This window comes from Typopeltis vanoorti, chromosome 5, assembly GCF_054136105.1.
Source record: "Typopeltis vanoorti isolate ZY-2024b chromosome 5, IOZ_Tvanoo_1.0, whole genome shotgun sequence".
In the NCBI taxonomy this organism is placed as follows: Eukaryota; Metazoa; Arthropoda; class Arachnida; order Uropygi; family Thelyphonidae; genus Typopeltis; species Typopeltis vanoorti.
This window is the reverse complement of record NC_143553.1, coordinates 131,646,129-131,659,189: the sequence shown is the minus strand read 5'-3', so window position 1 is coordinate 131,659,189 and position 13,061 is coordinate 131,646,129. Positions and strand designations below refer to the sequence as shown.

Genomic DNA, 13,061 nt, shown 5'->3' with positions numbered 1-13,061 from the left:
CACATTCTAGCAGAAGGTTTTTCCAAGCAGCTTTCATGCAACTAGAAGACACTTGCTCCCACGAGTCACGAATGTTCTCAATTGAGTGTTTAATGTTAAATTTTTTCCAAAATTCGTGGAGCGTAATCGCATTTTCTTCCGTTGTTGTTTCTACTGCCTTTGAGAATGTCTTTTTTTTTGAGAAAATAGGCTTTGAAATTTGCAATGATGCCCATATCCATAGGTTGTTGCAATGATGTCGTATTTGGTGGGAAAAATAAAACTTTCACATTATCACACAGATCATTAAGAGAATTTGGATGACCAAGAGGCTAGCAGCCTCATGGCATGAGCATGATTTTGCGTGGTAAATTTGCCACGTATATCAAGGGATTGCCGCAATTAATTTTGCTGCGATAATCAAATTCGCATTAAGCAAAACCATGTTAAGCAAGGGATACCTGTACTTGGTTTTTATAGTATGGCATACATCATGAAGGAAAGGCTACTCCTTTTGGCTTTAATTCTTCTGGTATCATTAGTAAAATCTGTCCCCTGTCCTCTCTGAAGACACTATATCCCTTGCATTGTATTTCTATTAACACATCATCCTTGGTCAACCACATCTCACTAATGTCTATAATGAGGGCCAAGTTATGCTAGCTAATGGCAAAAACTCCTCAACCATATTTCAAATACTTCTGGCATTAGTATATATAAACTGCAATATTCCCTTCATCCCACAACCTCCCTTACACCTTTCATTATTTAACCAACTAAAGACCTAGGGTGCTACATTTTGCATTATGTGATCAGTTTCCCCCTTACTAACCTCTAGGGTTCCTGAACCCATACTCACCTGCATCCTCCCTAAAAATTCTAGTTTCCCTGACTTTGTACTTCCAAACTCTTACTGAACACTTTCTCAAGATACCTGACACCAAATCTGTTTAGATGCAGCCATTCACCTTATATAATTTCTTCCTACCATCAAACTCACTCCACAAATCTACAAACTCCATACCATTCCTCCTGCACAATCTGTGCACTGACTCATTTGCAATCATAGCTCTCCTTCTCAACTTGTCTCTATCATACTTTGGAACCAGACTCACCACTTTTACTTTATGACTCTTCTTTTTTGCATGAACTAGCAACTCCGAGTGCCCAACAATTGTTTGGCAACCAGTGGGAGCACACCTTTTGAAAGCCAAGTACATCTTGAACAATTTTGTAAACAGTGGACTTTACTGAAGTTCATCATATGTGCAATTTCACACAGATTCACTCGCTGGTCTACAAGAACATTGCTCTTAATATGTGAAATGTTGTCTTGCTCAATGAAGACCTGCCTGCCTGATGTTGATCTTCAATGTCACCATGGCCTGCTTTTAAATTCACTGCACCAAACACACACCTGCTTCTCTGACATCACCTTTTTTCCATACACAACAACCAGTTCTTGGTGAAGAACTTTTTGCTTGCAAAGAAAAATGAATAACTTTGTGGAAACCTGTTTCGGACCACGTTCACACAGTAGCTGCCGTCTTGCAACTGGAATTAGCTGTGAGGCGACAGTAGAGTCACACTGCAATAGCAGTCATTTTGAATGTTATTAATGGATCTATCTGTTCGCCATGTTTTATCTCATTCCCTTTCAGCATTATTAAGAAAAAATGTGTCATATTGCTTTTCGGAAACCTCTTGTAATTCTAGCATTCATTTGTGGAAAACTTTATATTTGTGTGTGTGTGTGTGTGTGTATCTACATGATGATAGTTGAGTTACTGAGTGGCCACTTAGCAAGCATATATCTTTCTTAGTGAGGTTACTGCTTTAACCTATGTGACAGACACTAATGTGGTAACAGAGGTGGATGAATTAAAGGTTCCTGGGATATTGCAGAACCTCAATGTAAATACAGCTGTGGAATATGGGATATCAGCTAGGGTTTTGCGAGAATGTTTGAGGGAACTGGTAATGCCTTTGAGTAATTTAATTAATGTAAAGTAATTATTATTATTATTATTCAGGCCTCCATGGAGTCAAAAGACTCATCGAGGGAGGTCCTTTCTAAGAAACACAAGTCTATCAAGACTCATCGAGGGAGGTCCCTCCTAAGAAACACAAAGTATCATACCACTCCTTAAACGCATTGACTGTTCTCGATCTCACCACTCCATCAGGCAATGCATTCCATGGTTCAGCCACCCTCCATGCAAAGAAACCACTCCTCACCCTCTTTCTCACAGTTTCATTTCGTAACTTCCAGGGATGGCCCCCTTGTCATGACTCCTTCCCGCTGTTCAACCAAGCGAAGGAACTCCACAGTGGTCAACCCTGTAACCACCTGTCAACACTTTAAAAGTCTCTATCATATCGCCTCTCCTTTTTCTATCCGCCAAACTCTGCAGTCCACACTCTATCAGCCGATCCTCATAACTAACATTGTACAGTCCTGACATCATCTTTGTTATCCACCTTTGTACCCTTTCCACAGTTAATTTATCCCCTTCAAATCCTGGGGACCAGATCTGAGAACAATAGTCTAAGTGTGGTCTGATCAGAGTCTTATACAACGGAATAATAATCATTTTATCTCTGCAGGTCAGTGTCTTTCTCATTATTGCAGCAATCCCCTTCCAGTCTGCTACAGCCCTTATACCTTCCTTCCATTCCATGGGCACCTTTCCTGCAGCCAGACTTTCATTGAAAAGACAGGTCAAAGGCTATCAGTTCCTTAGCACATTCTCTCAAAACTCGTGGTGAAATACCATCCAGTCCTACAGCTTTACTAACATCCAGAGTACTCAGTATGTGGAACACACTTGCCTCCTGCACATCTAAACTTGGAACCTGTCCTATCCCTCTAGTATTAAAATTGATTCCTCCAGGATGAAATACTCCCATAAAGTGTTCATTGAACAATTCCACTATGTCTTCTGCATCAGTCACTCTATTCCCATTTTTATCCCACAATGTCATTCTTCCACAGTCATTTCTCCTTCTACTGGCTACATAGCTAAAAAATTCCGTAGGATTTTCCTTGGATCTAAGAGCCAATCTTTTCTCATATTCCAGTTTTGCCTTCTTTACATACTAGTCACTCCCCTGGCCTGTCTCTTATATTCTTCATGCATCTTCTCTTCACCTGTTTCCTAATATCTCTTCCATAGCCTCTTTTTCGCATGCAGTTCCTGTTTAATATTGTTTGCTATCCACTTTACTCCAGATTGTGACCTCTTCTTCACTCGTGGAATACAGCTTACCATTGCTGCTAACAAATATTCCTTCACAATTTCCCAAGACTAATGATACCCCGGCCTTCCAATTCCTCCCTCCACGTAACTTCACCAAGTTGACATCTAAGACTATTATAATCACCTGCTTTATAATTCCACATATGTTCCCGTCTCCTTGATACTACTGCATGTCTATTCATTTTCCAAGTCAAAACCATATGGTCACTCTCTCTCCAACTGGTGGGAGAGATGTCATCTCAGTTATTATCAACTCTTCTGATGCTATAACCAAATCCCAAACTCTTGAACCTCTTGTTCCCACTGTTATATGTTGCCTAAGACATTTGTCCCTCAAGAATTCTAGAAATTCCATTCCCTTATTGCTACATGCATCTTCCTCTCCCCAATTTATACTGCTGTAGTTAAAATCTCCCATAACAATCATTCTTCCTGCACTTGCCATGCTCAACTGTCTCAACATCTTGTGGTCCCCACCCTCTGTGCTCCTTGGTCTGTAGCATCACCCCACTAAGTATCCTGTCTTGCCCACCTCCACCTCACACCTTTGAAACTGCTAACTTTCAAAATCATCAGTGTCACAGCTTTCCAAAGCCCCCACTTTTAGAGGGCATAGGTCGTCACTTATCATAAGCAGTACTCCACCACCACACTTTCCCTTCCTATCCTGCTGAAAAATGTTGTACCCAGCTACTTCCATTCCTGTTATTATATCCTCTTCTGTCAACCACGTCTCGGTGATCCCAATAATCTTTGGTCAGGCTGATGCTATCAGTGCCACCAATTCCTCTCCCTTATTCCGAATACTCCTGGCATTAGTATAAAGCATAAAAATGCCATTGTTTCTATACCCAGCATTATCCCCTCTAGACTCCACTGTGCTCAGCATTACCTGATGTCGTCCTCCCTTCTCCCAAGTACCCATTCCCACAAGAAGCCACCCCTGCTAACATCCACACTGGAATGCACTGACTCATTCAGAACAGCAATCTCTCCAGATGCCTACGTCCTTCCTCATTCAAATGCAAGTTTTGTGTTATTTAATTTAAGTGTCAGCTCTGGTAGCGTTCTAAGGGAGTGTAAAGAGAACAAAATTATTCCTTTGCATAAAGGAGGTTCTAAGACTACAGTAGCAAATTATAGACCAATCAGTATCTCAGGCGTGGCTGTAAAAGTACTAGAAAAATTGGTATAAATGAGAATTTAAGAATGGGTAGATAAAAATATGATACTGTATGAGGGCCAGCATGACTTTGTGAAGGATCGGTCATGCTTTAGTAATTTACTAACTTTTTATAATGGAGTAACAGCTGAGTTGGATAAAGGAAATGCTACACAATGATTTTGCAAAGGCATTTGACAGAATACCACATGAAGCACTGTTACACAAATTAGAACAAATGAGGGATGGATATGACACTGATTAAATGGATAAGAGGGTGGCTACTGGACAGATATCAAAAAGTGGTATATTGAGGTGCAGAATCGAGGTGAAAGCAGGTGACTAGTTTCAGTGACTAGGTGACAAGGTTCAGTGTTGGGACCATTGCTGTTTCATTTGTACATAAATGATATAGGAAATGACCTGAAAGGAAATATTCAGTTGTTTGCTCATCATCATCATGCGTATCAAGGATTTAGGCCTAGCGTGGCCTGTTCCGGCTTTAGAAGTCATCGTTGAATCTTTTAAGAGGACGTCCTGGTTTTCTTTTTCCTAATCGCTTGAACTTTAAGGATTGTTTTGGTAATCTTTCTGTTTTCATTCTTTGAACGTGTTCCATCCATTTATGTTTATATTTTTTAATTTTTTTCTATTACTGGTTCTTGGTTTAATTCTTTCATAATTTCTTCATTTCTTTTGTGATCAAATAAGGTATACTTTGCAGTTTTTCTCATAAACTTCATTTCTGCTGTCATTAATCTTTGTTTGTCTTTTTGTTTTATTGTCCAGATTTTGCTTCCATACATTAAGACTGGTAGGGCTAATGTATTGTATACTTTTAGTCTAGTTTGTTTTAAAACTAGGTTTGGTTTAAATATAGAGTTAATTACACCTGTTATTTTTAAATATTTTGCAGTTTTTACGTTTATATATTTTTCATTTTCATATATGATCGTACATCCTAGGTAGTTAAATGAATTCACCTGTTCTAAGATCTTGTTATCTATTACTATTTTAGTTCTTGCTGGATCTTGTCCTTTAAAGGCCATAGTTTTTGATTTTTCTGTTGATATTATCATACCATAATCTTTGGATATCTCATTTAGATCTAAAATAGCTTTCTGTAGTTTATCTTCAGAATTTGTAATTATTATTTGGTCGTCGGCAAAGAGGAGAGTGTTTGAGTTTACTGTAGGAGAAAGTTTAATTCCTTGATGTAAATTTTTATTCCATTTTATTATTATTTCATTTAAGTAGATATTATAAAGAGTTGCTGAGAGGGGACATCCCTGTCGGACCCCTTGGTTTATCTCTCTCGTATATAATAGCTTGTGATTTAATCTTATTTGTATTTGATTATTTTCATATATACTTGTGATAGCTTTTAGGATATTATTTGGTATTTGTCTTTCAGTTGTTTGCTGATGTTGTGAAATTAGGTAGATTAATAGTTAATCAAGGTTGGTCGATTGGTAAGTCTCTGCTACTAATGGCTCATGCAAAAAGTTAAGCAAGTCTGAGCACAGTTAGTAGCTGGAAGGTGTTCAATTGTTCGATGCTGTTGCACTCTGCTGAGGACTGGCCATTCTCACAGAGTTAACCTCGGCCTGTAAACTGACGTATGCGAGACCGCTGTGCCCTCGGGACACATGGGGATATGACAATAGTTAATCAAAGCGATATGGAGAACTTGCAGGAAGATTTAAATAGGCAAATGTCAGTATGGGCAAAAGTTAATGGGTGTCAGTTTAATGTCTATAAATGTAAAGTTATGCATTTTGGGATAAATAGATTAGAAGCTATGTATAATATTGATGGCACTGTTCTCCAGGAAATAGATGAAACTAGAGATTTAGGGTTGGCAGTAGACATATTACTAAGGACATATGTTCAGAGGACATATTGCTATGGTAGCCCATAAGATTACTTGGCTATTGAAGAACACATTAACAAGTAGAGATAAGGAAGTTATTATTCCTCTTTGTAATGCCTTGATATGCTCACATCTGGATTACTGTGCACATGTCTAGGGGTTTCTTAGGAATGAGGAAGCAGTGGAGAGGATTCAGAGGCAAGTGACCAAGATGGTGAGTGGCCTGTGGAATGTTCCCTATGATGACAGATTGAAAGTATGTGGATTGCAGAAGTTGGTTGATGGGAGAAAAAGAGGGGATATTATAGAAACATTTAAGTTGCTTAAAGGATTTGACAATTATGAGTTAAGTAGACGAGCAATGATAATGAATGATATGATTGCATGAATGTTCAAAAAAAGAAGTCTGGAATTTGTTGATGTCTGTAGTGTGTTTGAAGGCAAAATACAGCTGTATGCAAGTGATGGGGTATCATCTGAACATGGAAGGTCATAAGCGTTTGAAGAAGTTACTGTTTTCTGAACATGTTGAAGTAATTGGGCAGAGAAACTAAAATTGAAAAGGTTGAGTGTAAGAGGGAGAAGCTTATGCAGCGAATGTATATTTGTTGATCCTTTTTCGCAGAATAATTTGAAGAATAGAGTAGATAAAAATCAGCATGGGACTACTGAAATTAGTAGAATGTATATCAGTTCTAAAGCTGGTATAAGAACTAAAGAGAATCTGCAATTTTTGTATACCAATGCAAGAAGCATTCGAAATAAGAGGGAAGAATTTTTGGCATTAGTCAGTGCAATCTCACCAAACTTTGTAGGCATTAGTGAAACTTGGCTGTCAGCAGAAGATGTTACTGGAATTGATTGTGATGGGTACAGTATTTTCAGGGAGGATTGAGAAGATAGCATGAGGGACGGAGTACTGTTGATGATAGCTGATGAGTTGCAGCCAAAGAAAGTAGTATATCAAGAGGATAGACATGTGAATGATAGTTCATTTGAGGTGGTCTGGTGTGAAATAGTGACCAACATAACCAAATATACAGTTGGTTACTACTATAGGCCAGGGGATACAGGGGTTGATAGTGATTTCATGCATCAGCAAATTAGTGCAATGAGTGCAGGGTTAGTGATTATTATGGGGGATTTTAATTACAGTTATATCAATTGAAAGGAGGGAATATCATGTGCCAAAAAGGAAATGGAATTCATACACCTTCTAAGAAATAATTACTTGAAACAGCAAATAACTGAAAGGACTCATGGTGTGAGAGTATTGGATCTGGTCATAGGTTCAGAGGACATATGCATAAGTAAGGTGTCCTCGTTACCTCCAATTGGCGAGAGCGATCATGTGGTATTGACTTGGGAGGTTGCAAAATTTATGGATTTCTCTCTTAAGAAGGAGTATATATGGAACTACAGTTTAGGTAATTATACCAAGCTTTGGAGTGAGCTTACAGCTGTCCCATCGCAGAACATATTGCAGGGGAAGATGTTAGCAGTGCATGGGATATAATCAGCATGTATCTGAGGAAGGCAATATCAGAATGTATTCCCATGGTCAGGAAGACAAACAATGCAGGTGTTAGATGGATGAGTAGTAGTATCAGGCTTGATCTGCAAAAAAAGAAAATGTTATGGAGAATTTACTAGGAGAAAGGCGATCAGTACACCCATGAGCAGTACAAGGCTCAAGGTAGGAAGTTTAGCATAGTAAGAAAAGCCAATCAGATTATGAGAAGACTTTAGCCAAGGAGATCAAGGGTAATCCCAAAGAGTTCTTCCACTATGGCAAGTAAAAGGAAGAATGACTTTGGGAGGATAACCTTAGTGGGTGCTGATGGTATTGAAGTGACTAATTCGGATGTAATAGTAGAGTTACTGAGTGATCACTTTTCGAAAGTCTATCACTCAAGTGAGAATATCTCTGTACCTGCAGCAATAACTAATGTGAGAATTGAAGTTTGTAAATCAGAGGTACTTAGTATATTGCAGAATTTAAATGCAAACACTGCTGTAGGTTTAGATGGAATATCAGCTCAGGTGTTGTGTGAACTTGCAAAGGAATTGTCAGTGCCTCTTACTTGGTTATTTAACTTAACTTTGGTATGGTCCCTAGGGAGTGGAAGGAAGGCAAAGTGGTTCATTTGCATAAAGGTGGCTCTAAAACTGCGGTAGTTAATTAGACCAATCACCATCTCTGGAGTGGTAAAAGTATTGGAAAAGTTGGTTAAGGACAGAATTCAAGAATGGGTGGATCAGAATATGATACCCTATAGGGGCCAATGGTTTTGTTAAAGGTCAATCCTGCCTTAGCAATTTATTAACTTTTTATAATAGAATGACATCTGAGTTGGACAAGGGAAATTGCTACACAGTGATACTTCTGGATTTTGCTAAGGCTTTTGACAGGATACCCCATGGAATACTCTTGTGCAAATTAGAGCAGATTGGGATGGATACTAAACTAAATATGGATAGGAGAATGGCTCATGGAGAGATACCAGAAAGTAGTGTATGGAGGAGCAGAGTCCAGGGTGAGGCAGGTGACCAGTGGTGTCCCTCAGGGCTCTGTGCTTGGGTCGTTATTGTTTAATTTGTACATAAATGATATAGGAAATGGCTTGAAGGGAGAGAGATATTCAGTTGTTTGCTGATGATGCAATGTTGGGCAGTGCAATAAAAAATCAAGCTGATGTTGAGATTTTTCAGGATAATTTAAATAAGCTGACAAAATGGGAAAAAGGTAATGGATGTCAGTTCAATGTTGAAAAGTGTAAAGTTATGCATTTTGGGATTAAAAGATTGCCAGCTGTGTACTACATTGATGGAACGGTACTCCAAGAGATTGATGAGGCTAGGGACTTGGGATGTTGGTGGTGGGGATATGAAGTTCAGAGGGCACATTGCTAAGGTGTCCAAGATTGCACATAGGATTACTTGGTTATTGAAGAACACACTGACATCCAGAGATAAAGAGGTTATTATTCCCCTTTATAAGGCATTGATACTTTCACATTTGGATGACTGTGGTCAAGTCTGGTCACCTGGATCCCTTAGAGATGAGGTTGATACTTCCACATTTGGATTACTGTGCCCAAGTTTGGTCACCTGGATTTCTTGTCGATGAGGAGGTTGTGGAGAGGGTTCAGAGTAGAGTGACTAAATTGGTGAGTGATGTAAAAAATGCTCTGTACATTGATAGATTGAGAGCTTGTGGATTGCATAGGTTGGTTGATAAGTGAAGAAGAGGGGATATGATAGAAACATTTAAATTACTAAAAGGTTTTTATAAGATTGATGCAGGGGAATTATTTCAGCTATGTGATAGTAATGGAAGAACAAGAGGTCAACCCGGAAATTAAGGAAAAGTGTGGTTAACAAGGGTGCGAGAACTAGATTTTTTGCTTGAAGGGTGGTGAATGAATACAATGCATTGCCTGACTCAGTTCAGTATCAAGAAGAGGTATGATAGATATTGTTTTGATAGTTTGGATCTCCCACGATGCATCTACTGACTCCTTGGAGATACCTGTAATAATAATAATAATAATAATAATAATAATAATAATAATTTTATAGGATAGATGCAGGGGAAATGTTTCAGCACTTCACTAGAGGGACCAGAACAAGGGGTCATCCCTGGAAGTTGAATAAAAGTGTGGTTAGTAGGGGTGTGAGGACTAGATTTTTTGCTTGGAGAGTGGTGAATGAGTGCAATGGGTTACCAGAGTAAGTTGTGAGTGTTTTTTCTGTTAATGGGTTCAAGGAGAGGTATGATAGATTGGGTCTCTTGCGATGAATCTTCAGACTCAATGGAAATGCCCATATTATATTAATAATAATAATAATAAATACCAGAAAGATTAATATTGGCCTTGCACATTATATAAAATGTTGATTTTAACTTTTTTTTTTTTTTTATAGATCTATATTTTCCATCTCTTTAAGTTTCCTGAAATCATTCTAAAATGACTCTTACCACCCCTGTTCAAACCCATCGAATTAACATTGATGCACCACAGTGGGACCAGAATACATTTTCAGGAAGGTTGAAGTATTTTTTCAGCATTACAGATCCCAGAACAGCATTAGTTAGTGACAAAGTGCTAGATGATGCAAAAAAATTGTTACAGTTATACAGGTAATAATTTATTGCAGTTCTTATTTTATGTACTTTCTGTTTTAGAATTTGTAACTAATGATATATAACAGATTAATAAGAATTTTGTATAGTTCATTCTATTTTCTGTTTAAATTGCTTTTTTTGTTTTATTTTGTTATAAACATGTAATTAGAAACATTTTTTCCTATTTCGCACATTTTTTTCTGTTAAGAAAAAAGTTATTCTGAAAATTCTAGACCCAGTTCTTACATTTAAAAGAGACAGAATTCACTTACATTAAAAAATATATCTTTTAATAAGTACTGAATTTTCAGTCCAGTTTCTTGATCATTATGAGGCTAAAGTAGTTAAAGAGAAAATAAAAGTATAATAACAATTAAAAACAATAACAAGCACATGTTAGCATATACAGATCTCACTGGCTCACATTGATGAGTACAGGCATGGCAAACCCAAGATCCCCTAGCTAGACATGATCTTACTTCCTAAAATATATGCTTGGTATATTATATCTGTAAACAGGTCTTCTACTCGTCTTTTCTCTACTCTACCTCTCTCTTACTCCCCCCCCCCTTCCAGTGCTATTAGAACAATTCGAGGGTGAGGGGTGACTCTTTCCTCTCAAACTGTAGTTTCCACTATCTACTTTTGTAGCATCTGTTCCCCAGGTTAGAGGCAGCTAGAAGGGTGACTGATCCTCATGTTACAGGTGACCTGAAATTATTAACTACCTGGCAGATAGGTATAAAACACATCTCCCAAGCCGTCTGGTCAATGAGGAGGATTAGACAAAAACCCTTCATGAAGAAATGAAAAGAAAGAATAAAAGCCATAAAGCCCAAGGCCAGAAGGGGCACTTCCAAGACAAGACAGTTTTCCAGATAAATGAAGACAATGTCTTAACCTTGAAAAGGAGGATCTTGTTAGATGATAAAGTTGGAAAATCAACAGAAAAGGACAACCCAAAAGGATCAACCTTAAAACAAAGTGAGAAATCCAAATAGAGAAAATTACAAATAGGAACATTTAATTGTAGAACATTAAGAACAGAAGAAGATCTCATTCAGCAGCATGGTTTTTGTGAAGGGTAGGTCATGCCTCAGTAACTTGCTCACATTTTATAATTCAGTGACAGCTGAGTTGGATAAAGGTAATCAGTTTACAGTGATGCTGCTGGACTTTGCAAAGGCCTTTGACAGGATACCATGTAGAATTCTAATCAGTTAACTGCAGCACATGAATATGGATATAGGGTTGGTGAGATGGGGTTCTAGGAAAATTTGTCGTAAACATTTACACCATAAGACATTTTTGCTATAAAACATTTTCGCATAAGACATTTTGCATTAATTTTTGTAAATAATCAATGGACAATATGTTCCAACATAAAAATGTGCACAAATTCACATGGAGAGAAGAGGCAAGGAATAAGAAAAGTCTCATTGACTATGTTATTGTTGATAGTGATGTTTTCTCCCTGGTGCAGGACACCAGAGCATACAGAGGATTTGAAATTGGAAGCGATCACTATTTAGTCTTGAGCAGAATAAAATTGAATTTCATATTGGAAAGAATAACATGTAAGAAAATTTTAAAGCGAATAAAAGTTGAGCAGCTCTCAGATGTGAACAGTAGACTAAAATACACAAAGATTATTGAAGAAAAAATGAAAGAGTTTGAGAACAGGAATCAAACCTTGGAGATTCAGTGGCAAACGCTGAAGGAAACATTGATTGATTCTGCCAGTGAGGCATGTGGTGAGGTTGTCTGTAAGGATAAAAAAATCAGAACTCCCTGGTGGACACAGGAAGTTAAACAGGCAGTGAAGGAAAAGAAGAAAGCATATCAAAAGTTCCTGTCAAATAATTCAGCTTGTGCTCTTAGAGAATACAGAGACAAATGCAAGAATGCTAAACACTGTGTAAAACTAGCTAAACAAAAGTCATGGGAGGACTTTGGCAAGAATATAGAAAATAAATACTAAGAAGGTGGCAAAATATTCTGGAAGTTATTGAAGAAGCTTAGGAATGGAGGAAAGAGTGCTGCAAAAGGAGTTAGAGATGATAAAGGCGACATGAAAACGGGAGAAAAAGATATCCTTGAAGTATGGAGTAATTACTTTGAAAAACTGCTAAATGAAACAAACAGTGATGACAGCACAGTGGTAAAAAACACTGACCAGGCATGCAGTCAAGAATACATATCCATACTTGAAGTAGAAAAAGCCATCAAAGGCTTGAAATGTGGAAAGGCAGCAGGAATAGATGATATTCGACTAGAAATGCTGAAGTATGGTGGTATAAGAGTCTTACAGTGGCTGCACTGCATAGTTCAGAAAGCCTGGACAGAGGGACGAATTCCCGATGATTGGAGTAGAGCTCTCATAGCACCCATATATAAAAAGGGAAATAAAACTGCATGTGAGAATTACAGAGGTATTTCCCTACTGAGTGTTCCTTGCAAGATCTATGCAAGTATACTTGAGAAGCGATTGAGAAGAATTGTGGAAGAAAAGCTTGGTGAAGAACAAGCTGGATTCAGGCCAAATAGAGGCTGTCAGAATCAGATCTTCACTTTACGACAAATAGTCGAGAAAGCATGGGAATATAACAGAGATCTTTATTTAAGTTTTGTCGATTTGGAAAAGGCATATGACAAGGT

At 37.9% G+C, this 13,061-nt stretch overlaps 1 protein-coding gene across 4 annotated transcripts in view; it reads left to right on the top strand.

Moving 5' to 3' along the window:
• The window catches only part of Sfxn2 (sideroflexin 2), a 401,343-nt gene that overhangs the window by 52,457 nt on the left and 335,825 nt on the right, over nucleotides 1–13,061 (top strand). For all 4 annotated transcript variants that reach the window (XM_090392729.1, XM_090392730.1, XM_090392732.1 and 1 more), the window contains exon 2: nucleotides 10,202–10,418. In XM_090392729.1, the coding sequence (XP_090248855.1) occupies nucleotides 10,246–10,418 (173 nt within the window). In that variant the 5' untranslated portion in view covers nucleotides 10,202–10,245. The remainder of the gene's footprint in view (nucleotides 1–10,201; nucleotides 10,419–13,061) is intronic.